This window comes from Hyperolius riggenbachi, chromosome 7 (assembly GCF_040937935.1).
Source record: "Hyperolius riggenbachi isolate aHypRig1 chromosome 7, aHypRig1.pri, whole genome shotgun sequence".
Lineage (NCBI taxonomy): Eukaryota > Metazoa > Chordata > Amphibia > Anura > Hyperoliidae > Hyperolius > Hyperolius riggenbachi.
Genome location: NC_090652.1, coordinates 323,499,331 through 323,526,228, shown reverse-complemented (window position 1 = coordinate 323,526,228; position 26,898 = coordinate 323,499,331). Strand labels below are relative to the sequence as shown.

Sequence of the window (26,898 nt, the reverse complement as noted above, 5' to 3'; positions counted from 1 at the left end):
TATAGTCCTCAATGTGGCCAAGACTGTTTTTATACCGTCCCAATCGAGTCCATCCTTTGCTCATCCATCATTGTCTGGTAGAGGCAACCGCTAGAGACAAGTATAAACTTCAGAGGATAATTTGCGCTGCGGAAAAGATCATTGGAATGTCTCTGTCACCTCTTGACCTCCTCCATATCGCCAGAATGAAGAAACGAGTCACCAGGATTTCGCAAGATCCCTCCCACCCAGGTAGCCACTTCTTTGAGCCCCTCCCATCGGGCCATCTCTTCAGAAACATCCCCTCCAAAACCACAAGGTACAGGAACACCTTCCCCAGGCAGTCCTCCAGCCTACCTGAGATCCTCTAGCCCACAGGTGTCAAACTCAAGGGCTGCAGGCCGAATGCGGTCCTCCTTGCCATTTCATATGGCCTTCAAAAGCCTCAAATGTGTATCATTGTAAGCAGTAAAAGAATGACAGCACACTGCCTTCCCATTTAGAGAAGCACACAGGTGACAGTGTTTCTGGTTGAAGCATTGTCCGTTTGAGCTGGGGTACAGCTACCCCCCCCCCCCCCCCCCCCCCCATGTGGCTGGTAAAACACACACAGCTGCATAACCCCCCCCCCCCCCCCCCCATCCTGACAATTTCCTCATATAGCAGAGTAGGGTAGCAAAGCAGTGCAATAGTTATCTGCACCAGGGATGTGTTGTGCCTCTTCTGCTCTTCCCCAGCAGCTGCACGCTCTGTGCTTCCATACCTCCAGCTCCTGATCACATGACCTGCATTCAGAGGAATACAGCACAGGGGGTAACTGATCACATGACATGCACAGAGGGGTGCAGCATAGAAGGTGTAATATTCACCTGCTCCAGAGATGCGTTGTGCCTCTTCTGCTCTTCCCCAGCAGCTGCACGCTCTGTGCTGCCATACCTCCAGCTCCTGATCACATGACACGCATCCAGAGCCAGAGGAATACAGCACAGGGGGTAACTGATCACATGACATGCACAGAGGGGTGCAGCATAGAAGGTGTAATATTCACCTGCTCCAGAGATGTGTTGTGCCTCTTCTGCTCTTCCCCAGCAGCTGCACGCTCTGTGCTTCCATACCTCCTGATCACATGACACACATCCAGAGCCAGAGGAGAGGGTGTAATATTCATCTGCTCCAGAGATCAGAATCAGATTTATTTCGCTAAGTGTGACGGATGCCGCACTCAGAATTATTTTTGGTACACATTGGCATTGGGCATAGCAAAAAAAAAAACAAAGTGAGGGAAACCGTCATAGTGCAGAAATACAAAAAACAGACAGTATAGAAGCACACGTGCACAGTATAGGGGCCTATATAGCATTAAGCTGTAGAGCGCGGTGTCCGTGAGGCCATGCCCAGAGGGCGTGCTGAGTGGGGATGCGCTAGTTAAGGGCGAGCACAGCTTGGGGGAAAAAGGAGTTCCTGTGCCTGGAGGTTTTAGTTGGAATAGTTCTTTAGCGGCGGCCTGAGCGCATGTGGTTGAAGAAGCGACAGCCGGGGTGGCGGGGGTCCTGTGCAATCCTGTTTGCCCTTGTTCTTAGCCTGGATGCATGAAGGAGGTCCAGTGATGGCAGGGAAGTCCCGATGATTCTTTCTGCACCCTTGATCACTCTTTGTAGTTTATACTTGTCGCTAGCGGTGGCGCCTGCATACCATACGATGATTGAGGAGCAAAGGATAGACTCAATGGTAGCTGTGTAGAAACTTGTCATCAGCTCCTGGGGCATACCGAACTTCTTCAGTTGTCTCAGGAAGAACAGCCTTTGCTGGGCTTTTTTTGGCATTTAGTGATGTTTTCTCCCCATCTCAAATCATCGGTTATGGTTGTGCCCAAGAACCGAACGCTAGATACTCTGGCAGCTTCAGTGCCTTCAATGATGACTGGGTTGAGAGGGGGAGGGCACTTCCTGAAGTCCACAGTTAACTCAACAGTCTTTGCAGCGTTTAGGACAAGCTTGTTGCTCCTACACCAGTTGCAGATCCGCTCAATCTCGCTATGGTCGGTGCGTTCGTCCCCTCCACTGATCAGGCCGAGGATAGTGGTGTCATCCGCAAATTTAACCTTAATGCAGTCTGCGGTTGAGACACAACAGTTCGTATACAGGGAGAACAGGATCGGAGACAGTACACACCCTTGGGGAGCACCAGTATTAGTGGTTCTCACCTGGGAGGAGCAGTCGCCGAGTCTTACTAGTTGCTTCCTGTTGGTGAGGAAATCCTTGATCCACCCGCAGAGAGTGTGATCGACACCAAGTTGCACTAGGTTGTCGTACAGGATGTTTGGGCAGATGGTATTAAAGGCGGAGCTGAAGTCCAGGAAGAGGATTCTGGCGTAGGTGTCAGGCCTGTCTAAATGTTCCAGCATGAAGGCCAGACTAATGTTAATGGTGATGCGTTGTGCCTCTTCTGTTCTTCCCAGCAGCTGCACGCTCTGTGCTTCCATACCTCCAGCTCCTGATCACATGACATACATTCAGAGCCAGAGATCTGCAACATTCAGCATGTAACTGTCAGAAAGATCAGAGGAGACCCGAAGCAGCACTGGAACAGGTAAATAATAAAATGCTCCACTGCACTACTCTGCAGAAGAGGGAGGAGCTGGCCCACCATGTACACTATACTTACGCCACTTTGCTTATTAAGATATAACATTTATTAAACAGTCTCAAACTATTTGGCCCATGGCTTAGGCTAAGTTTTAGATTTCGACCCCTGACCTGATTGAGTTTGACACCCCTGCTCTAGCCCATGGTCAGCAGTTCACCAGATGCCCACCCTGAACTTCCAAGCCCTCCTGTACAGTTCTTGCTCCTCTATTCTGAGTCCTTTTGCCCCCTTAGCCTTTATCAATGTACTTTTCCCGATGCTATGTATGTATGTTTTTGTCTCGTGCCTTATGTTCTTCTGCCACTGCCATGTGTAACACATCCAATTACGGGTATGTCAATAGCGTACTCTGCGAATAAAGATGATTCTGATTCTGAATGTAGCTGTGGTTATTGGTGATGTGGCAAAGTTGGGCTGTGGCAAGTAGAGGTGTGGTTATGGTTGGAGGTGTGGTAGGGTTGAGCTGGAGGTGTGGCAGGATTGGGCTGGAGGTGTGGCAGGTGTGGTATGGTTGGGTTGGAGGTATGGTTGTGAATGGAGGTTTGGGTAGGCGTGGAGCTGTGGTTATGAGTGAAGACTGGCAGGGTTGGGATGGAGGTGTGGTTGTGGATGGAGGTGAGGCAGGATTGGAGCTGTGGTTATGAGTGAAGACTGGCAGGGTTGGGCTGGAGGTGTGGTAGTTGATGGAGGTGTCGCAGGCTTGGATTGGATGTGTGGTTGTAAATGGAGGTGCGGTAGGCTTGGAGATGTGGTTGTGGATGGAGGTGGGGCAGACTTGGGATGGAGGTGCACTAGGCTTGGAGCTGCGGTTATAGGTGAAGACTGGCATGGCTGGGCTGGAGGGGAGGTAGTTGATGGAGGTGTAACAGTCTGGGGTTGGATGTGTGGTTGTGAATGGAGGTGTAGTAGGCTTGGAGATGTGGATGAAGGTAGGGCAGGCATGGACTGGAGGTGTAGTTGTGAATGGAGGTGTGGCAGAGTTGGGCTGGTGGTGTGGTTGTTGAAAAAGTGTGGCAGGATTGGGTTGGAGGCGTGTTTGTGGATAGAGGTGTGGCAGGCTTGGAGCTGTGGTTATGGGTGAAGACTGGTAGGGTTGGGCTTGTGGTGTGGTTCTTGAGGAGGTGTGGCAGGATTGAACCTGGAGGTGCAGTTGTAGATAGAAGTATTGCAGGCTTTGGTTGGAGATGTGGTTGTGAATGGAGGTGGGACAGATTTGGGTCGGTGGTGTGGTTGTTGAGGTGTGGCAGGGTTGGACCGGTGGTGTGGTTGTAGAGGTGTGGCAGGGTTGGGCTGGTGGTGTGGTTGTTGAGGTGTGGCTGGGTTGGGCTGGTGGTGTGGTTGTTGTGTGGCTGGGTTGGGCTGGTGGTGTGGTTGTTGAGGTGTGGCTGGGTTGGGCTGGTGGTGTGGCAGGGTTGGGAGGGTGGTGTGGTGGTTGAGGTGTGGCAGGGTTGGACCGGTGGTGTGGTTGTAGAGGTGTGGCAGGGTTGGACTGGTGGTGTGGTTATAGAGGTGTGACAGGGTTGGACCGGTGGTGTGGTTGTTGAGGTGTGGCAGGGTTGGACCGGTGGTGTGGTTGTTGAGGTGTGGCAGGGTTGAGTCGGTGGTGTGGTTGTAGAGGTGTGGCAGGGTTGGGCTGGTGGTGTGGTTGTAGAGGTGTGGCAGGGTTGGCTCGGAGATGTGGTTGTTAAGGTGAGGCAGGGTTTGGCTTGTGGTGTGGTAGTTGAGGTGTGGCAGGGTTTGGCTTGTGGTGTGGTAGTTGAGGTGTGGCAGGGTTGGGCTGGAGATGTGGTTGTTGAGGTGTGGCAGGGTTGGGCTGGTGGTGTGGTTGTTGAGGTGAGGCAGGGTTGGTTCGGTGGTGTGGTTGTTGAGGTGTGGCAGGGTTGGACCGGTGGTGTGGTTGTAGAGGTGTGGCAGGGTTGGGCTGGTGGTGTGGTTGTTGAGGTGTGGCTGGGTTGGGCTGGTGGTGTGGTTGTTGAGGTGTGGCAGGGTTGGGCTGGTGGTGTGGTTGTTGAGCTGTGGCAGGGTTGGGCTGGTGGTGTGGTTGAGGTGTGGCAGGGTTGGGCGGGTGGTGTGGTTGTTGAGGTGTGGCAGGGTTGGGTCGGTGGTGTGGTTGTAGAGGTGTGGCAGGGTTGGACCGGTGGTGTGGTTGTTGAGGTGTGGCAGGGTTGAGTCGGTGGTGTGGTTGTAGAGGTGTGGCAGGGTTGGGCTGGTGGTGTGGTTGTAGAGGTGTGGCAGGGTTGGCTCGGAGATGTGGTTGTTAAGGTGAGGCAGGGTTTGGCTTGTGGTGTGGTAGTTGAGGTGTGGCAGGGTTGGGCTGGATATGTGGTTGTTGAGGTGTGGCAGGGTTGGACCGGTGGTGTGGTTGTAGAGGTGTGGCAGGGTTGGACCAGTGGTGTGGTTGTAGAGGTGTGGCAGGGTTGGGCTGGTGGTGTGGTTGTTGAGGTGTGGCAGGGTTGGAGCTGTGGTTATGGGTGAAGACTGGTAGGGTTGGGCTTGTGGTGTGGTTCTTGAGGAGGTGTTGCAGGATTGGATCTGGAGGTGCAGCTGTAGATAGAAGTGTTGCAGGCTTTGTTTGGAGATGTGGTTGTGAATGGAGGTGGGACAGACTTGGGCCGGTGGTGTGGTTGTTGAGGTGTGGCAGGGTTGGACCGGTGGTGTGGTTGTAGAGGTGTGGCTAGGTTGGGGTGGTGGTGTGGTTGTTGAGGTGTGGCTGGGTTGGGCTGGTGGTGTGGTTGTTGAGGTGTGGCAGGGTTGGGCTGGTGGTGTGGTTGTTGAGGTGTGGCAGGGTTGGTTTGGTGGTGTGGTTGTTGAGGTGTGGCAGGGTTGGACTGGTGGTGTGGTTGTAGAGGTGTGGCAGGGTTGGGCTGGTGGTGTGGTTGTTGAGGTGTGGCAGGGTTGGGCTGGTGGTGTGGTTGTAGAAGTGTGGTAGGGTTGGGCTGGTTGTGCAGTTGCAGGTGTGGCAGGTTTGGAGTTGTGGGTATGGGTGAGGACTGCCAGGCTGTGGCTGGAGATGTAGTTGTTATGGAGTAGTGAGAAGCAGAGGAGCGCAAGCAATGATAATAATAGATATTCGTTAGGAATAGTGAGAAGCACAAGCATACTCCATAATAATAATAATAATGTAATTGATCAGGAATAGTGAGGAGCCGGTGAGCACAGGCAGCCTCTATATAATAATAGGGAGATCCCTCACATATCCCCATTTCCAGCCCATGTTAAGCAGAACATTGAATTCGCTGAGAGCAGCCCGTCACGTGACACCTCCCCTCCCGCGCGTCACTATGCGGCGGCGCGGATGCTGGAGAGGGCGGGGCCGCACAGCGGGCAGGAGCAGGGGAGGCGGGGCCGCGCGCAGGACGGCCGGGGGCGCGCACGCTGTGGTCACCTGGAGACGGTTGCCCAGGTAGCGGAGGCCGCGTCACTTAGATTTCCGGCCGGTGGTAGCGGGTGAGGCCTGTTTGTGTCTGTGCTGCGTGTACCCCGTGTCATCCTATATACTGCCCCCCTCCCCTGTGTGTATATAGACAGGTGAGGACAGGCTGCGGCCCCCTCCTACCTGTATGTATGTATGTATGTATGTGTGTGTGTATATATATATATATATATATATATATATATATATATATATACACACACTGTGAGGCTGATATACCCTCTGTGTACCCCCCCCCCCCCATAGACAGGTGAGCACAGGCTGTGCCCCTCTCCCCCTACCTCTCTGCTGATCATCTGATCACAGCATTTTACTCTCAGCCAGTCTGTGTGGAGGCAATCTGAGCAGCTGCCTAGGGCCCAGCATGTGTATGTGGCCCGCCCCTCTATTATAAAGACTTCCACCCCCTCTAACATAAATCCCTCCCCCACCGTCACCCAAACCAAGTCATGCTTCAGGCCACCCCCCCTCCACCCAAACCACCATCCCTGATACAGTCCCACCGCCTAACACAGGAGGAAGCTCCAGGGGAATCTCTAGTCTGATTGCCTGGAGAGTGCAGACAGGCCCTCTGAGCACCCATAAGGACCTAGGCAGGCAGGCACCTTTTCTCCATTCAAGTCTGTGTACATCTGACAGCAGTGTGCAGATACTGGGAGCAGTGGGCAGTTACTGGGAGCAGTGGGCAGTTACAGAGCAGTGGGTGGTTACTTGGAGCAGTGTACAGTTACTGAGATCAGAGTGCTCATTGTATCTGCCCACTGCTCCCTGTAATTGCAATGTGCAGGTATGGTGAGCAGCGTGCAGATACTGGGAGGGGTGGGCAGTTAGAGGGAGCAGCGTGCGGTTACTGGGAGGGATGGGCAGTTACAGGGAGCAGCGTGCAGTTACAGAGCAGTGGGTGGTTACTGGGAGCAGAGTACAGTTACTTGGAGCAGTGTACAGTTACTGAGATCAGAGTGCAATTACAGGGAGCAATGGGCAGATACAGTGAGCAGTGTGCAGTTACGGGGAGCAGTGTGCATTTTTTTCCTTTCACTTTTGTTATTATGAATGGACATGGCCCGTGATCGGGGTCATGTCCATTTATTCCAGGTACTACGATTGGCTCAGGGAACGCTTCTTCCCCTTCACCAATCGCTGCCACGTAAATGCTGCTGGGAACAAGCGGAGTGCACATACAATCCTCAGTAACACTGGATGCCAATACGTCCAGTTAGACTTTAGGATCTTCTACCTAGATGACTATAGTTGTCCAGATAAACTCAACTGCTTCAGCCTCACTTTAACCACAAGCGGTCCGCAGTGTTAAACCCCCATAAAGACCAGGCCATTTTTTTTTTTGCTAAATTGGCCACTGCAGCTTTAAGGCCTCACTGCAGGGCTGCACAACTCCTCTGCACACGAGTGATCCCCCCACCCTTTTCTGTTGGTGGAGTCTGATTGCTTCCCCAGTGTTTATTTATTTTTTTTATAAATATTTATGTTATTTTATTAATAAATGTTACTATTTATTTTTTTCTTAAATCCCTCCCCCCAGCCAGCCATTCACGGCGATCAGCTGTCATAGGCTTCAGCCTATAAGAGCCGATTGCTCTCCTGTGTCACACGGCTGTCCCCAGTATAGCACTGCCTTAGATCGCAGCACTGTACTATGTTAATAGACGGCGGTTTCGCCATCTCACAGTCTCCGACCGGTGATCGCCACTGGGAGATTGAAGGTTTAGCAGAGCTCCGCCATCCAAGCAGGGATGATCTCCTGCAAAACAAGCCCGCAGGACCTTACGCCAATCGGCGCTAGGCAGTCCTGGGGCTGCCGTCGCGGCCACGCCCATTGGTGTGACGCGGTGGACTACTGGTTAAAAATAAAAATCAGATATTCACCTAAGTAGTGGGAAGGCTCTGGGTCCTATAGAGCCTTCCCATTCTCCTCCCAGGGTCCGCGTTCCCCTGCAGGCCCCTCCGTTTGAATCTCCCGCCGCCAGAGACTTCGGGAGTCTTCAGAAGCACTCGGACTTCTGAAGACCAGCATCTCTGGAGTGCACATGCGCGAGTGTGTGAGAGAGGGTTCTTGCATGTGTGCAGTACAGAGCGGCCCGTCTTCCCGAGTGCTTGCGAAGACTTCTGAAGACCAGCATCTCTGGAGTGCACATGTGGGAGTGTGTGAGAGAGGGTTCTTGCACGTGTGCAGTACAGAGCGGCCCCGCCTTCCCGAGTGCTTGCGAAGACTCCTGAAGACCAGCATCTCTGGAGTGCACATGCACGAGTGTGTGAGAGAGGGTTCTTGCACGTGTGCAGTACAGAGCGGCCCGTCTTCCCGAGTGCTTCCGAAGACTTCTGAAGACCAGCAGCTCTGGAGTGCACATGCGCGAGTGTGTGAGAGAGGGTTCTTGCACGTGTGCAGTACAGAGCGGCCCGTCTTCCCGAGTGCTTCTGAAGACTTCTGAAGACCAGCAGCTCTGGAGTGCACATGCGCGAGTGTGTGAGAGAGGGTTCTTGCACGTGTGCAGTACAGAGCGGCCCGTCTTCCCGAGTGCTTCCGCACCCAGAGGTGGATGAACAGTGCTGTCTTTACACTGTATTCTGACAGCTCCACCTGCACTGATCCCAGCAGCCAATCACACGTCACCTGAGTGGAGATTTGTCATCATGGCTATCACGTGTGCAGGTTTATAGGAATGGTATCTTTCTCCATTTCCATGTAAGACACCCAATACTATTACCTTCTACTACATTTTACACCCCACATAGTAAATCTGCCATGACAGGAGGTAGAGCTTCTTCAGCCAAGCCTCACCTCTGGACCAGCCCTCTGGGAGGGGACCCATTCACAACGCAGTGTGGCTCAGTTTCTATATGGTGTGTGGCTTGGCCTGGATATCACATTAAATTTTTGTTATACTTCTTGTGGAAAAGATATAAAATGGCAATTGCCATTAGCTTGTATGTTCATATGACCCCCTCCCAATGCTCCACATGCACCACCCCTATGCGTTCCTTTCCTCCAATCACAAGTCCCGCCCTGTGTGACAGCTGCTGATTGTTTCTCTCTCATGCTGCGTATTGGAGGAGATGGCGGCCTGCCAGGAAGTCACCATGTACGAGGAGGAAATGAGGTAATGTCGTCTCTGCTGTGTGTGATTTGCTGCCTCCCCCTTTCACAGAACACTACAGAGGACTTCCTGGCTCCTGGGAGGAATACAGATAATCATAAATCTAGATTGCGATACACTCCCCCCCCCCCCCCTGGGATCTAGATGAGTGGGGTGGGGGGTAACTGCAGGTCAGGGCTCTGCGGTCTTCCTATAGGAGGGGTAACTCGGCAGGTCAGGGCTTTGCACAGGGGCATAACTAGAAATCACTGAGCCCCCCTGCGAAACTTAGAATGATGCCCCCCTCCATTGGAAAGGCAGGCCAGGCATGATAATGATGGAAAAAAAAAACTTACAGTATATGTAGCTAGTAATAGGTGCCCCCAGTATAGATAACCAGTTATAGGTCCCCCAGTATAGATAGCCAGGTATAGGTGCCCCCATCATAGGTAGCCAGTTATAGGTGCCCACAGTATAGGTGGCCAGGTATAGGTGCCCCCAGTATAGATAGCCAGTTAAAGGTGCCTCCAGTATAGATAGCCTGGTATAGGTGCCCACCCAGGCATTGGTGCCCCCAGTATAGGTGGCCAGGTCTATAGGTAGCCTGGAGGGGGAAGCAGCAGGCAGGCAATGGTGGGGAGAGGGTCCTGACTCCGCCCTTCCTCACCTCGGGCCCTCCTTCAGTGCTCCCAGCTCCCCCATCCAGAAGTGATGCTAGCGGACAGGGAACTCACCCCTGACTTCCATGTTCCAAGCGACAGAGCTCTGCATGCCTACGTCTTGAATGTCTCAAACTGCTGACGGGAAGTAGAGTCAGCGGCGTGGGAGAAAAAGAAGACTTAGCCAAACAGAGCTCTGTCGCTTGGAACGTGGAAGTCAGAGGTGACTTCCCTGTCTGCTGGTGTCATTGCTGAAGGGGGGGGGGAAGAGTCGGGTCCTCCTCCCTGAAACTGTGTGCCCGCTGTTCTCTCTCCTGTGCTGTGCTCCCCTCCTGTTATAGGAGGGGTAACTCTGTAGATCGGGGCTCTGCGGTCTTCCTATAGGAGGGGTAACTCTGTAGGTTGAGACTCTGCGGTCTTCCTATATGGTGAGGGTCACCTGTTACATCCCTGGGTTTGCAGATCTCGCCTGTTCTGCCAGTAATGTGACAGTAATGACAATATGTATGAATAATCCTGCGGTGTGTAATATAAATGTAATCCTTACCTGATGGCTGCTTCTCCATGTCTGCAGCCAGGTAATCCCCCTGCGCGCTCTCCTCCTGCTAATCCCCCCCCATCATCAGCCTGTCACTGCTGAGTCCACAACTCTGTCCCCCTCCTCTCCTGCAGGTCACGCTACGGACGTCTGGAGAAGATGACCGATCTGGTGGCAGTGTGGGAAGTGGCCCTCAGCGACGGCGTCCACAAGATCGAGTTTGAACATGGCACGACGTCGGGCAAAAGGGTGGTCTACGTGGATGGCAAGGTATGTATACATGTGTCAGGGCAAGGTGAGGCCTCATTCACAGCTGACCTTATAGCAGACATGATGATAAATAATGATCAGCGCTGCAGAGACCCTTCTGTACATAATACCTCCCATTCCTGAGGTATCTCTCTGTATATGATATCCTCCCATTCATGAGATCTCCCTGTATATAATATCCTCCCATTCCTGAACTATCTCTCTGTATATGATATCCTCCCATTCCTGAGATCTCCCTCTGTATATAATATCCTCCCATTCCTGAGATATCTCTCTGTATATAATATCCTCCCATTCCTGAGATCTCCCTCTGTACATAATATCCTCCCATTCCTGAGATCTCCCTGTGTATATGATATCCTCCCATTCCCGAGATATGTCTGTATATGATACCCTCCCATTCCTGAGATATCTCTGTATATAATATCCTCTCATTCCTGAGCTATCTCTCTGTATATAATATCCTCCCATTCCCGAGATATCTCTGTACATAATACCCTCCCATTCCTGAGATCTCCCTGTGTATATGATATCCTCCCATTATTTATTTATTTATTTATTGTATTTATAAAGCGCCAACATATTACGCAGCGCTGGACATTCCCGAGATAAGTCTGTATATGATATACTCCCATTCATGAGATATCTCTGTATATAATATCCTCCCATTCCTGAGCTATCTCTCTAGATATAATATCCTCCCATTCCCGAGATATCTCTGTACATAATACCTTCCCATTCCTGAGATCTCCCTCTGTACATAATACCCTCCCATTCCTGAGATCTCCCTGTGTATATGATACCCTCCCATTCCTGAGATCTCCCTCTGTACATAATATCCTCCCATTCCCAAGATATCTCTGTATATCATATCCTCCCATTCCTGAGCTATCTCTCTGCACACACTGCAGCTAGTTTACTATCAGTACAGGCACAGAGTAACAGCTTATACTGTAAATACTAGAGGCAGCAAACTAGCTGTAGTGTGTAGCTGCAGAGTAACAGCCATACTGTACATACTGGAAGTAGCAGAGATCAGCACTTTACTATCAGTACAGGCAGAGAGTAACAGCTATACTGTGCCTGTACTGATAGTAAACTAGCTGCAGTGTGTGCTGATCTCTACTATCCGTACAGGCACAGAGTAACAGCTTATACTGTACTATCAGTACAAGCACAGAGTGCTGCCTCTAGTATTTACAGTATAAGCTGTTACTCTGTGCCTTTACTGATAGAGATCAGCACACACTGCAGCTAGTTTACTACTATTAGTACAGGCACAGAGTAACAGCTTATACTGTAAATACTAGAGGCAGCAAACTAGCTGTAGTGTGTAGCTGCAGAGTAACAGCTATACTGTACATACTGGAAGTAGCAGAGATCAGCACTTTACTATCAGTACAGGCAGAGAGTAACAGCTATACTGTGCCTGTACTGATAGTAAACTAGCTGCAGTGTGTGCTGATTACTGCTGCCTCCAGTATGTACAGTATAAGCTGTTACTCTGTGCCTGTACTGATAGTAAACTAGCTGCAGTGTGTGCAGATCTCTGCTGCCTCCAGTATGTACAGTATAAGCTGTTACTCTGTGCCTGCACTGATAGTAAACTAGCTGCAGTGTGACCTGATCTCTGCTACCTCCAGTATGTACAGTATAAGCTGTTACTCTGTGCTTGTACTGATAGTAAACTAGCTGCAGTGCGTGCTGATCTCTGCTGCCTCCAGTATGTACAGTATAAGCTGTTACTGTGTGCCTGTACTGATAGTAAACTAGCTGCAGTGTGAGCTAATCTCTAAATACTAGAGGCAGCACTCTGTGCTTGTACTGATAGTAGAGATCAGCACACACTGCAGCTAGTTTACTATCAGTACAGGCACACAGTAACAGCTTATACTGTACATACTAGAGGCAGCAAACTAGCTGTAGTGTGTAGCTGCAGAGTAACAGTTATACTGTCCATACTGGAAGTAGCAGAGATCAGCACTTTACTATCAGTACAGGCAGAGAGTAACAGCTATACTGTGCCTGTACTGATAGAGATCAGCACACACTGCAGCTAGTTTACTACTATCAGTACAGGCACAGTATAGCTGTTACTCTCTGCCTGTACTGATAGTAAAGTGCTGATCTCTGCTACTTCCAGTATGTACAGTATAACTGTTACTCTGCAGCTACACACTACAGCTAGTTTGCTGCCTCTAGTATTTACAGTATAAGCTGTTACTCTGTGCCTGTACTGATAGTAAACTAGCTGCAGTGTGTGCTGGTCTCTGCTTCCTCCAGTATGTACAGTATAAGCTGTTACTGTGTGCCTGTACTGATAGTAAACTAGCTGCAGTGTGTGCTGATCTCTACTATCGGTACAAGCACAGAGTGCTGCCTCTAGTATTTAGAGATTAGCTCACACTGCAGCTAGTTTACTATCAGTACAGGCACACAGTAACAGCTTATACTGTACATACTGGAGGCAGCAGAGATCAGCACGCACTGCAGCTAGTTTACTATCAGTACAAGCACAGAGTAACAGCTTATACTGTACATACTGGAGGTAGCAGAGATCAGGTCACACTGCAGCTAGTTTACTATCAGTGCAGGCACAGAGTAACAGCTTATACTGTACATACTGGAGGCAGCAGAGATCAGCACACACTGCAGCTAGTTTACTATCAGTACAGGCACAGAGTAACAGCTTATACTGTACATACTGGGGGTAGCAGAGATCAGCTCACACTGCAGCTAGTTTACTATCAGTACAGGCACACTGCTACCCCCAGTATGTATAGTATAAGCTGTTACTGAGATCAGCACACATTGCAGCTAGTTTACTATTAGTACAGGCCCAGAGCAACAGCTTATACTGTACATACTGGAGGTAGCAGAGATCAGCACACACTGCAGCTAGTTTACTATCAGTACAGGCATAGAGTAACAGTTTATACTGTACATACTGGGGGTAGCAGAGATCTTCATATGCTGATCGCTTTTCTCGGTTTCTCTGTCAGGAGATTATCCGGAAGGACTGGATGTTTAAGCTGGTGGGGAAGGAAACGTTTCCGGTTGGGGCGTCTCAGACAAAGGCCACCATTAACATTGATGCCGTCAGCGGCTTTGCTTACGAGTACACCCTGGAGGTGAACGGCAAGAGCCTGAAGAAATATATGGAGAACCGCTCCAAAACCACCAACACCTGGGTGCTCCACCTGGACGGAGAGGACTTCAGGGTGGTGCTAGGTAAGTCCCGCCCCCTCCCACCGTGCAGGGTGGTGCTGGGTAATCCCGCCCCCTCCCCTCATGTGCAGGGTGGTGCTGGGTAATCCCGCCCCCTCCCCTCATGTGCAGGGTGGTACTGGGTAAGTCCTGCCCCCTCCAGGGTGGCGCTGGGTAATCCTGCCCCTGGTACTGGGTAAGTCCCGCCCCCCTTGCAGGGTGGTGCTGGGTAAGTCCCTCCTCTGTGCAGAGTGGTACTGGGTAATCCTGCCCCATTTCCCCCTCACCCAGTACCACCCTGCACGTGAGGGGGAAATGGGGCAGGATTACCCAGTACCACTCTGCACAGAGGAGGGGAGGAGGGACTTACCCAGCACCACCCTGCACGTAAGTCCTGCCCCCTCAAGTATGGTGCTGGGCAATCCCGCCCCTGGTACTGGGTAAGTCCCACCCCATGTAGGGTGGTGCTGGGTAATTCCCGCCCCCTCCCCAATGCAGGGTGGTGCTGGGTAAGTCCCTCCCCTGTCACATGTCCAGCTCTGCATTACAGAGACAAATGTTTTCTTTCTTTGCAGAGAAGGACACGATGGACGTTTGGTGTAACGGGAGGATGATGGAGACAGCGGTAAGTACCCGCCCATCGGCTGCCATGACACTTCTAACAGCAGATATCTATCAATCCCCTCCGAGAGGAATGTGGGGAGCTGTGCTAATGACCTGCTGGGGGGACTACGCACGGTGTTGGAGTAACAACCTCGGGGGGGGGAACAGGGTGTAGTGAAACCCGGCTGATATAAATTTTGTTGTGTTTAAAAATAACGTATCACTGGAAATAAGGAAACAAATCTTACCAAGCTTCTTTCATATTGAATATGGATATTTTATCACTGTCACTATACTTGAACAAAAAAAAAAAAAGTTTAAGGTTCCCTTTAACTTACCTGGGGCTTCTACCGGCCCCCTGCAGCCTTCCTGTGCCTACACCGGGACAAACCGACCCTCCGCAGTGATGAAGTTACTGCACCTGCGCGGCCCTGGCCACATGAGTGCTCGCTCACGTCACCGTACTGTGCATGCGTGGGACAGCGACGTAAACAAGGATGCACACAGCTAGGGCTGCACAGGTGCAGTAATTCAGTCGCTGCAGAGGATCGGTTTGTCCTGGTGTGGGCACAGGATGGCTGCAGGGGGACCGGAGCATCGGTGTGTCCCGACGCGGGTACAGGGTGGCTGCAGGGGGCCGGAGGATTGGTGTGTCCCGGCGCGGGCAAAGGACATCTGCAGGGGGCAAGAGGATTGGTGTGTCCCGGCGCGGACACAGGGCAGCTGCAGGGGGGGGGGGGGCGGAGGATCGGTGTGTCCTGGCGCAGGCACAGGACGGCTGCAGGGGGCGGAGGATCAGTGTGTCTTGGCACAGGCAAAGGGTGGCTGCAGGGGGCTGGAGGATCGGTGTGTCCCGGGGAGGGCTCAGGGCGACTGTAGGGGGACCGGAGGATCGGTGTGTCCTGGCGCAGGCACAGGACGGCTGCAGGGAGGTCCGGAGGATCGGTGTGTCCCGGGGAGGGCACAGGACGGCTGCACGGGGCCGGTAGAAGCCATTAAGGTTCCCTTTAAATATCTGTGACATGGTTAAAATGTATTACAAAATATGTATTACCTTGGTCCCTATGCTTTCAGCACATTATGTCCTGCTGTTTTAATAGAAAATAATAATAAAAAAAAAAATCATACTTCAGCCCCAAGATGGCCGCGACCCTGGAAGATATTTAGCGGCATGCAAAGCTGAGTCACAGCTGAAGTCGGCACATCAGGGATAGTTACACAGGGGGCGTGATCCTTGCGCTCAGTTTGCACTGAAACCGCTACTCTTACTACAGCGGGATGGGCAGAGAACAGGTCAGTCCTTGTCCTGAAGCCCCTTTACACAGGTTATGTGGCCGGTGTGGTGAACATTTTTGCAACTTTATAAGATTTTGCAACCGGTTGCAATAGTTTATAGGTATACATATCAGAAAGTGCAACCCAACCACGGACTTTAATGTATTCGCATAAGAAAATGTAACCTAACCTTATTCTCACACAAAAGCCACACAATAACCCCCTTGAGGGAACATATAACCCCCCTCCATTGGTTAGCAACTAATAACACCCCTCCCCTTCCCCCCGAGGGAAATAAATACTTGTGCTTGCAAAATCTTACATCCGGGATGAGTGAAAGACGGAGCGCATGCGCAGTTATGAACGGTGCGTACAGCACACATGCGCAGTTATGAACGGTGCGTACAGCACACATGCGCAGTTATGAACGGTGCGTACAGCACACATGCGCAGTTATGAACGGTGCGTACAGCACACATGCGCAGTTATGAACAGTGCGTACAGCACACATGCGCAGTTATGAACGGTGCGTACAGCACACATGCGCAGTTATGAACAGTGCGTACAGCACACATGCGCAGTTATGAACGGTGCGTACAGCACACATGCGCAGTTATGAACGGTGCGTACAGCACACATGCGCAGTTATGAACGGTGCGTACAGCACACATGCGCAGTTATGAACGGTGCGTACAGCACACATGCGCAGTTATGAACGGTGCGTACAGCACACATGCGCAGTTATGAACGGTGCGTACAGCACACATGCGCAGTTATGAACAGTGCGTACAGCACACATGCGCAGTTATGAACGGTGCGTACAGCACACATGCGCAGTTATGAACAGTGCGTACAGCACACATGCGCAGTTATGAACGGTGCGTACAGCACACATGCGCAGTTATGAACGGTGCGTACAGCACACATGCGCAGTTATCAACGGTGCGTACAGCACACATGCGCAGTTATCAACGGTGCGTACAGCACACATGCGCAGTTATGAACGGTGCGTACAGCACACATGCTCAGTTATGAACGGTGCGTACAGCACACATGCTCAGTTATGAACAGTGCGTACAGCACACATGCGCAGTTATGAACAGTGCGTACAGCACACGTGCAGTTATGAACAGTGCGTACAGCACACATGCGCAGTTATGAACAGTGCGTACAGCACACATGCGCAGTTATGAACAGTGCGTACAGCACACGTGCAGTTATGAACAGTGCGTACAGCACACATGCGCAGTTATGAACAGTGCGTACAGCACACATGCGCAGTTATGAACAGTGTGTACAGCACACGTGCAGTTATGAACAGTGTGTACAGCACACATGCGCAGTTATGAACAGTGCGTACAGCACACATGCGCAGTTATGAACAGTGCATACAGCACACATGCGCAGTTATGAACAGTGCGTACAGCACACATGCGCAGTTATGAACAGTGCGTACAGCACACATGTGCACATATGAACAGTCCAAGTTGAAAAATCTGATGGGTGCCAATGTTTTTCATCACACCAGCCCGCCCAGCTGATGATGTGGCCGGAAATGGAGAATGAGCCGCTGGGAGATATGGTGTACATAGCAGCAAGGTATCACTGCACAGCGGGCTTCAGGACGAGGACTGGCCTCATCCTCTGGAGGTGATATTAGCAGTTTAGGGCAAACTAAGCGCCGAGATCATCGCTTGTGTTGCGGGTATAAAGGAGGAAGTCTGACATTCATAACACGACAGAAGTGGCAGTAAATGGGTGGAACAGCTGCAACTGCTCTGCCTCTTCCTCAAATGTTCATATTCGCATACGGGAGACGGCAGAACGCTGTGAATGCATTAACCAGTATGTCTTTATTAAATGGACATACCTGTGTACCCATTTTTTTCATAAAAAAAAAAAATTCTAAAGTTCTACTTTGCACAGAAGAGGAAGGGGCAGCTCCCTACATTAGGGTTATGGGGTGGTTATGGTAATAGTGTTTCCGGCCTTGAGGAGGGAACTGCCCTTTCCTCCTCCATGCAGTTATGGGGTGGTTATGGTAATAGTGTTTCCGGCCTGGAGGAGGGAGCTGCCCCTTCCTCCTCTGCAGAGTTATGGGATGGTTATGGTAATAGTGTTTCCGGCCTCGAGGAGGGAACTGCCCCTTCCTCCTCCGCGCAGTTATGGGGTGGTTATGGTAATAGTGTTTCCGGCCTGGAGGAGGGAACTGCCCCTTCCTCCTCCGTGCAGTTATGGGGTGGTTATGGTAATAGTGTTTCCGGCCTGGAGAATGGAGCTGCCCCTTCCTCCTTCGTGCAGTTATGGGGTGGTTATGGTAATGTTTCCAGCCTGGAGGAGGGAGCTGCCCCTTCCTTCTCTGCAGAGTTATGGGATGGTTATGGTAATAGTGTTTCTGGCCTGGAGGCGGGAGCTGCCCCTTCCTCCTCCGTGCAGAGTTATGGGGTGGTTATGGTAATAGTGTTTTCGGCCTGGAGGAGGGAGCTGCCCCTTCCTCCTCTGCAGAGTTATGGGATGGTTATGGTAATAGTGTTTCTGGCCTGGAGGCGGGAGCTGCCCCTTCCTCCTCCGTGCAGAGTTAAGGGGTGGTTATGGTAATAGTGTTTTCGGCCTGGAGGAGGGAGCTGCCCCTTCCTCCTCTGCAGAGTTATGGGATGGTTATGGTAATAGTGTTTCCGGCCTGGAGAATGGAGCTGCCCCTTCCTCCTCCGTGCAGTTATGGGGTGGTTATGGTAATGTTTCCAGCCTGGAGGAGGGAGCTGCCCCTTCCTTCTCTGCAGAGTTATGGGATGGTTATGGTAATAGTGTTTCTGGCCTGGAGGCGGGAGCTGCCCCTTCCTCCTCCGTGCAGAGTTATGGGGTGGTTATGGTAATAGTGTTTTCGGCCTGGAGGAGGGAGCTGCCCCATCCTCCTCTGCAGAGTTATGGGATGGTTATGGTAATAGTGTTTCCGGCCTGGAGGAGGGAACTGCCCCTTCCTCCTCCGTGCAGTTATGGGGGGGTTATGGTAATAGTGTTTCCGGCCTGGAGGAGGGAACTGCCCCTTCCTCCTCCGTGCAGTTATGGGGTGGTTATGGTAATAGTGTTTCCGGCCTGGAGAATGGAGCTGCCCCTTCCTCCTTCGTGCAGTTATGGGGTGGTTATGGTAATGTTTCCAGCCTGGAGGAGGGAGCTGCCCCTTCCTTCTCTGCAGAGTTATGGGATGGTTATGGTAATAGTGTTTCTGGCCTGGAGGCGGGAGCTGCCCCTTCCTCCTCCGTGCAGAGTTATGGGGTGGTTATGGTAATAGTGTTTTCGGCCTGGAGGAGGGAGCTGCCCCTTCCTCCTCTGCAGAGTTATGGGATGGTTATGGTAATAGTGTTTCTGGCCTGGAGGCGGGAGCTGCCCCTTCCTCCTCCGTGCAGAGTTAAGGGGTGGTTATGGTAATAGTGTTTTCGGCCTGGAGGAGGGAGCTGCCCCTTCCTCCTCTGCAGAGTTATGGGATGGTTATGGTAATAGTGTTTCCGGCCTGGAGAATGGAGCTGCCCCTTCCTCCTCCGTGCAGTTATGGGGTGGTTATGGTAATGTTTCCAGCCTGGAGGAGGGAGCTGCCCCTTCCTTCTCTGCAGAGTTATGGGATGGTTATGGTAATAGTGTTTCTGGCCTGGAGGCGGGAGCTGCCCCTTCCTCCTCCGTGCAGAGTTATGGGGTGGTTATGGTAATAGTGTTTTCGGCCTGGAGGAGGGAGCTGCCCCATCCTCCTCTGCAGAGTTATGGGATGGTTATGGTAATAGTGTTTCCGGCCTGGAGGAGGGAACTGCCCCTTCCTCCTCCGTGCAGTTATGGGGGGGTTATGGTAATAGTGTTTCCGGCCTGGAGAAGGGAGCTGCCCCTTCCTCCTTAGTGCAGTTATGGGGTGGTTATGGTAATGTTTCCAGCCTGGAGGAGGGAACTGCCCCTTCCTCCTCTGCAGAGTTATGGGGTGGTTATGGTAATAGTGTTTCCGGCATGGAGGAGGGAACTGCCCCTTCCTCCTCCATGCAGTTATGGGGTGGTTATGGTAATAGTGTTTCTGGCCTGGAGGAGGGAACTGCCCCTTTCTCCTCCGTGCAGTTATGGGGTGGTTATGGTAATAGTGTTTCCGGCCTGGAGGAGGGAACTGCCCCTTCCTCCTCCGTGCAGTTATGGGATGGTTATGGTAATAGTGTTTCCGGCATGGAGGAGGGAACTGCCCCTTTCTCCTCCGTGCAGTTATGGGGTGGTTATGGTAATGTTTCCAGCCTGGAGGAGAGAGCTGCCCCTTCCTCCTCTGCAGAGTTATGGGGTGGTTATGGTAATAGTGTTTCTGGTCTGGAGGTGGGAGCTGCCCCTTCCTCCTCCGTGCACAGTTATGGGGTGGTTATGGTAATAGTGTTTGTGGCCTGGAGGCGGGAGCTGCCCCTTCCTCCTCCGTGCAGTTATGGGGTGGTTATGGTAATAGTGTTTCTGGTCTGGAGGCGGGAACTGCCCCTTCCTCCTCCGTGCAGTTATGGGGTGGTTATGGTAATAGTGTTTTCGGCATGGAGGAGGGAACTGCCCCTTCCTCCTCCGTGCAGTTATGGGGTGGTTATGGTAATGTTTCCAGCCTGGAGGAGAGAGCTGCCCCTTCCTCCTCTGCAGAGTTATGGGGTGGTTATGGTAATAGTGTTTCTGGTCTGGAGGCGGGAGCTGCCCCTTCCTCCTCCGTGCAGAGTTATGGGGTGGTTATGGTAATAGTGTTTTCGGCATGGAGGAGGGAACTGCCCCTTCCTCCTCCGTGCAGTTATGGGGTGGTTATGGTAATGTTTCCAGCCTGGAGGAGAGAGCTGCCCCTTCCTCCTCCGTGCAGAGTTATGGGGTGGTTATGGTAATAGTGTTTCCGGCATGGAGGAGGGAATTGCCCCTTCCTCCTCCGTGCAGTTATGGGGTGGTTATGGTAATAGTGTTTCTGGCCTGGAGAATGGAGCTGCCCCTTCCTCCTTCGTGCAGTTATGGGGTGGTTATGGTAATGTTTCCAGCCTGGAGGAGGGAGCTGCCCCTTCCTTCTCTGCAGAGTTATGGGATGGTTATGGTAATAGTGTTTCTGGCCTGGAGGCGGGAGCTGCCCCTTCCTCCTCCGTGCAGAGTTATGGGGTGGTTATGGTAATAGTGTTTTCGGCCTGGAGGAGGGAGCTGCCCCTTCCTCCTCTGCAGAGTTATGGGATGGTTATGGTAATAGTGTTTCTGGCCTGGAGGCGGGAGCTGCCCCTTCCTCCTCCGTGCAGAGTTAAGGGGTGGTTATGGTAATAGTGTTTTCGGCCTGGAGGAGGGAGCTGCCCCTTCCTCCTCTGCAGAGTTATGGGATGGTTATGGTAATAGTGTTTCCGGCCTGGAGAATGGAGCTGCCCCTTCCTCCTCCGTGCAGTTATGGGGTGGTTATGGTAATGTTTCCAGCCTGGAGGAGGGAGCTGCCCCTTCCTTCTCTGCAGAGTTATGGGATGGTTATGGTAATAGTGTTTCTGGCCTGGAGGCGGGAGCTGCCCCTTCCTCCTCCGTGCAGAGTTATGGGGTGGTTATGGTAATAGTGTTTTCGGCCTGGAGGAGGGAGCTGCCCCATCCTCCTCTGCAGAGTTATGGGATGGTTATGGTAATAGTGTTTCCGGCCTGGAGGAGGGAACTGCCCCTTCCTCCTCCGTGCAGTTATGGGGGGGTTATGGTAATAGTGTTTCCGGCCTGGAGAAGGGAGCTGCCCCTTCCTTCTCTGCAGAGTTATGGGATGGTTATGGTAATAGTGTTTCTGGCCTGGAGGCGGGAGCTGCCCCTTCCTCCTCCGTGCAGAGTTATGGGGTGGTTATGGTAATAGTGTTTTCGGCCTGGAGGAGGGAGCTGCCCCTTCCTCCTCTGCAGAGTTATGGGATGGTTATGGTAATAGTGTTTCTGGCCTGGAGGCGGGAGCTGCCCCTTCCTCCTCCGTGCAGAGTTAAGGGGTGGTTATGGTAATAGTGTTTTCGGCCTGGAGGAGGGAGCTGCCCCTTCCTCCTCTGCAGAGTTATGGGATGGTTATGGTAATAGTGTTTCCGGCCTGGAGAATGGAGCTGCCCCTTCCTCCTCCGTGCAGTTATGGGGTGGTTATGGTAATGTTTCCAGCCTGGAGGAGGGAGCTGCCCCTTCCTTCTCTGCAGAGTTATGGGATGGTTATGGTAATAGTGTTTCTGGCCTGGAGGCGGGAGCTGCCCCTTCCTCCTCCGTGCAGAGTTATGGGGTGGTTATGGTAATAGTGTTTTCGGCCTGGAGGAGGGAGCTGCCCCATCCTCCTCTGCAGAGTTATGGGATGGTTATGGTAATAGTGTTTCCGGCTTGGAGGAGGGAACTGCCCCTTCCTCCTCCGTGCAGTTATGGGGGGGTTATGGTAATAGTGTTTCCGGCCTGGAGAAGGGAGCTGCCCCTTCCTCCTTAGTGCAGTTATGGGGTGGTTATGGTAATGTTTCCAGCCTGGAGGAGGGAACTGCCCCTTCCTCCTCTGCAGAGTTATGGGGTGGTTATGGTAATAGTGTTTCCGGCATGGAGGAGGGAACTGCCCCTTCCTCCTCCATGCAGTTATGGGGTGGTTATGGTAATAGTGTTTCTGGCCTGGAGGAGGGAACTGCCCCTTTCTCCTCCGTGCAGTTATGGGGTGGTTATGGTAATAGTGTTTCCGGCCTGGAGGAGGGAACTGCCCCTTCCTCCTCCGTGCAGTTATGGGATGGTTATGGTAATAGTGTTTCCGGCATGGAGGAGGGAACTGCCCCTTTCTCCTCCGTGCAGTTATGGGGTGGTTATGGTAATGTTTCCAGCCTGGAGGAGAGAGCTGCCCCTTCCTCCTCTGCAGAGTTATGGGGTGGTTATGGTAATAGTGTTTCTGGTCTGGAGGTGGGAGCTGCCCCTTCCTCCTCCGTGCACAGTTATGGGGTGGTTATGGTAATAGTGTTTGTGGCCTGGAGGCGGGAGCTTCCCCTTCCTCCTCCGTGCAGTTATGGGGTGGTTATGGTAATAGTGTTTCTGGTCTGGAGGCGGGAACTGCCCCTTCCTCCTCCGTGCAGTTATGGGGTGGTTATGGTAATAGTGTTTTCGGCATGGAGGAGGGAACTGCCCCTTCCTCCTCCGTGCAGTTATGGGGTGGTTATGGTAATGTTTCCAGCCTGGAGGAGAGAGCTGCCCCTTCCTCCTCTGCAGAGTTATGGGGTGGTTATGGTAATAGTGTTTCTGGTCTGGAGGCGGGAGCTGCCCCTTCCTCCTCCGTGCAGAGTTATGGGGTGGTTATGGTAATAGTGTTTTCGGCATGGAGGAGGGAACTGCCCCTTCCTCCTCCGTGCAGTTATGGGGTGGTTATGGTAATGTTTCCAGCCTGGAGGAGAGAGCTGCCCCTTCCTCCTCCGTGCAGAGTTATGGGGTGGTTATGGTAATAGTGTTTCCGGCATGGAGGAGGGAATTGCCCCTTCCTCCTCCGTGCAGTTATGGGGTGGTTATGGTAATAGTGTTTCTGGCCTGGGGGCGGGAGCTGCCCTTTCCTCCTCTGTACAGTTATGGGGTGGTTATGGTAATGTTTCCAGCCTGGAGGAGGGAACTGCCCCTTCCTCCTCCTCTGCAGAGTTATGGGGTGGTTTTGGTAATAGTGTTTCCAGCATGGAGAAGAGAGCTGCCCCTTCCTCCTCCGTGCAGTTATGGGGTGGTTATGGTAATAGTGTTTCCGGCCTGGAGGAGGGAACTGCCCCTTCCTCCTCCTCTGCAGAGTTATGGGGTGGTTTTGGTAATAGTGTTTCCAGCATGGAGAAGAGAGCTGCTCCTTCCTCCTCCGTGCAGTTATGGGGTGGTTATGGTAATAGTGTTTCCGGCCTGGAGGAGGGAACTGCCCCTTCCTCCTCCTCTGCAGAGTTATGGGGTGGTTTTGGTAATAGTGTTTCCAGCATGGAGAAGAGAGCTGCCCTTTCCTCCTCTGTACAGTTATGGGGTGGTTATGGTAATGTTTCCAGCCTGGAGGAGGGAACTGCCCCTTCCTCCTCCTCTGCAGAGTTATGGGGTGGTTTTGGTAATAGTGTTTCCAGCATGGAGAAGAGAGCTGCCCCTTCCTCCTCCGTGCAGTTATGGGGTGGTTATGGTAATAGTGTTTCCGGCCTGGAGGAGGGAACTGCCCCTTCCTCCTCCTCTGCAGAGTTATGGGGTGGTTTTGGTAATAGTGTTTCCAGCATGGAGAAGAGAGCTGCCCTTTCCTGCTCCGTGCAGTTATGGGATGGTTATGGTAATAGTGTTTCTGGTCTGGAGGCGGGAGCTGCCCCTTCGTCCTCCGTGCAGAGTTATGGGGTGGTTATGGTAATAGTGTTTCCAGCCTGGAGGAGGGAACTGCCCCTTCCTCCTCTGTGCAGTTATGGGGTGGTTATGGTAATAGTGTTTCCAGCATGGAGAAGAGAGCTGCCCCTTCCTCCTCTGTGCAGGTATGGTAAAAGTGTTTCTGGCCTGGAGGCGAGAGCTGCCCCTTCCTCCTCCGTACAGTTATGGGGTGATTATGGTAATGTTTCCAGCCTGGAGGAGGGAGCTGCTTCTTCCTCCTCTGCAGAGTTATGGGGTGGTTTTGGTAATAGTGTTTCCAGCATGGAGAAGAGAGCTGCCCCTTCCTCCTCCGTGCAGTTATAGGGTGGTTATGGTAATAGTGTTTCCAGCATGGAGAAGAGAGCTGCCCCTTCCTCCTCCGTGCAGAGTTATGGGGTGGTTTTGGTAATAGTGTTTCCAGCATGGAGAAGAGAGCTGCCCCTTCCTCCTCCGTGCAGTTAAGGGGTGGTTATGGTAATAGTGTTTCCGGCATGGAGGAGGGAACTGCCCCTTCCTCCTCCGTGCAGTTATGGGGTGGTTATGGTAATAGTGTTTCCAGCATGGAGTAGAGAGCTGCCCCTTCCTCCTCCGTGCAGAGTTATGGGGTGGTTATGGTAATAGTGTTTCCAGCATGGAGAAGAGAGCTGCCCCTTCCTCCTCCGTGCAGTTATGGGGTGGTTATTCCAGCAATTTGAAGAAGAAAAAGCGGTGGTGCACATCTCAGTAAAACATCACTTTTATTCTAATCCATTAAAAGGCATAAACCATTCCATATACATACAGGATGGAGAGAGGTATAGGCAGTTAGGAGCAGGTCTACAGCCGCTTCGCTGTATTGTGGCGCATCATCGGGACAAATTAGCCCCCAGAAAATACACCCCTTAAATAGGAACCCACCTGATTTGAGAAGCAATCATCATCACTGCATGTAGAGGCCGACCGGCTGTATCCGCATTGAAAAGCGTATGAGACGCACGCCAGACAAACTTCCTGGCCATGGAACACAAAGGGTCACATCCAGGAGGCGAAAAACCCGTCACATCCGGAAGGCGTCATACTAATACGCCTAAGAAGCGGTAGAAAGTCCGCATCAATATGGAACGCAACAAGGTCGCATCCGAGGGCCACAATACACGTCACATCCGGAAGGCGTCATTACAATACGCCTAAGAAGCGGAAGAAAGTCCGCATCAATATGGAACGCAACAAGGTCGCATCCGAGGGCCACAATACACGTCACATCCGGAAGGCGTCATACTAATACGCCTAAGAAGCGGAAAAAAGTCCGCATCAATATGGAACGCAAGAAGGTCGCATCCGAGGGCCACAATACACGTCACATCCGGAAGGCGTCATACTAATACGCCTAAGAAGCGGAAAAAAGTCCGCATCAATATGGAACGCAAGAAGGTCGCATCCGAGGGCCACAATACACGTCACATCCGGAAGGCGTCATACTAATACGCCTAAGAAGCGGAAAAAAGTCCGCATCAATATGGAACGCAAGAAGGTCGCATCCGAGGGCCACAATACACGTCACATCCGGAAGGCGTCATACTAATACGCCTAAGAAGCGGTAGAAAGTCCGCATCAATATGGAACGCAAGAAGGTCGCATCCGAGGGCCACAATACACGTCACATCCGGAAGGCGTCATACTAATACGCCTAAGAAGCGGAAAAAAGTCCGCATCAATATGGAACGCAAGAAGGTCGCATCCGAGGGCCACAATACACGTCACATCCGGAAGGCGTCATACTAATACGCCTAAGAAGCGGTAGAAAGTCCGCATCAATATGGAACGCAAGAAGGTCGCATCCGAGGGCCACAATACACGTCACATCCGGAAGGCGTCATACTAATACGCCTAAGAAGCGGAAGAAAGTCCGCATCAATATGGAACGCAAGAAGGTCGCATCCGAGGGCCACAATACACGTCACATCCGGAAGGCGTCATACTAATACGCCTAAGAAGCGGAAAAAAGTCCGCATCAATATGGAACGCAAGAAGGTCGCATCTGAGGGCCACAATACACGTCACATCCGGAAGGCGTCATTAGAATACGCCTAAGAAGCGGAAAAAAGTCCGCATCAATATGGAACGCAAGAAGGTCGCATCCGAGGGCCACAATACACGTCACATCCGGAAGGCGTCATACTAATACGCCTAAGAAGCGGTAGAAAGTCCGCATCAATATGGAACGCAAGAAGGTCGCATCCGAGGGCCACAATACACGTCACATCCGGAAGGCGTCATACTAATACGCCTAAGAAGCGGTAGAAAGTCCGCATCAATATGGAACGCAAGAAGGTCGCATCCGAGGGCCACAATACACGTCACATCCGGAAGGCGTCATACTAATACGCCTAAGAAGCGGAAAAAAGTCCGCATCAATATGGAACGCAAGAAGGTCGCATCCGAGGGCCACAATACACGTCACATCCGGAAGGCGTCATACTAATACGCCTAAGAAGCGGAAAAAAGTCCGCATCAATATGGAACGCAAGAAGGTCGCATCCGAGGGCCACAATACACGTCACATCCGGAAGGCGTCATACTAATACGCCTAAGAAGCGGAAAAAAGTCCGCATCAATATGGAACGCAAGAAGGTCGCATCCGAGGGCCACAATACACGTCACATCCGGAAGGCGTCATACTAATACGCCTAAGAAGCGGTAGAAAGTCCGCATCAATATGGAACGCAAGAAGGTCGCATCCGAGGGCCACAATACACGTCACATCCGGAAGGCGTCATACTAATACGCCTAAGAAGCGGAAAAAAGTCCGCATCAATATGGAACGCAAGAAGGTCGCATCCGAGGGCCACAATACACGTCACATCCGGAAGGCGTCATACTAATACGCCTAAGAAGCGG

The 26,898-nt window shown here is 52.0% G+C and overlaps 2 protein-coding genes across 9 annotated transcripts in view; one reads left to right on the top strand and one right to left on the bottom strand.

Annotated features, from left to right (window-relative positions):
- Positions 1-3,696: 3,696 nt before the first annotated feature.
- LOC137526224 (sialidase-like) lies at positions 3,697-5,724 on the bottom strand. The gene has a single exon (XM_068247440.1). The coding sequence runs from the start codon at positions 5,722-5,724 to the stop codon at positions 3,697-3,699; it is 2,028 nt and encodes a 675-aa protein (XP_068103541.1).
- Positions 5,725-5,987: 263 nt separating this feature from the next.
- FAIM (Fas apoptotic inhibitory molecule) overlaps positions 5,988-26,898 on the top strand; it is a 38,670-nt gene continuing 17,759 nt past the window's right edge. For 5 of the 8 annotated variants that reach the window (XR_011022909.1, XR_011022908.1, XR_011022906.1 and 2 more), the window contains exons 1-5: positions 6,000-6,072; positions 9,128-9,174; positions 10,482-10,617; positions 13,620-13,848; positions 14,400-14,449. Coding sequence is in view for 4 of the 8 variants with exons in the window: in XM_068246304.1 (XP_068102405.1) it covers positions 9,131-9,174; positions 10,482-10,617; positions 13,620-13,848; positions 14,400-14,449 (459 nt within the window). In the remaining 4 variants the exon portion in view is untranslated. Of the gene's footprint in view, positions 6,073-9,127; positions 9,175-10,481; positions 10,618-13,619; positions 13,849-14,399; positions 14,450-26,898 lie in introns of all 8 variants that reach the window. The other 3 variants (XM_068246307.1, XM_068246306.1, XM_068246308.1) reach the window with 3 other exon arrangements.

Bases quoted from the DNA above. Each gene is read 5' to 3' on its own strand.
- LOC137526224 (XM_068247440.1), bottom strand. From the start codon at position 5,724: ATGCTTGTGCTTCTCACTATTCCTAACGAATATCTATTATTATCATTG.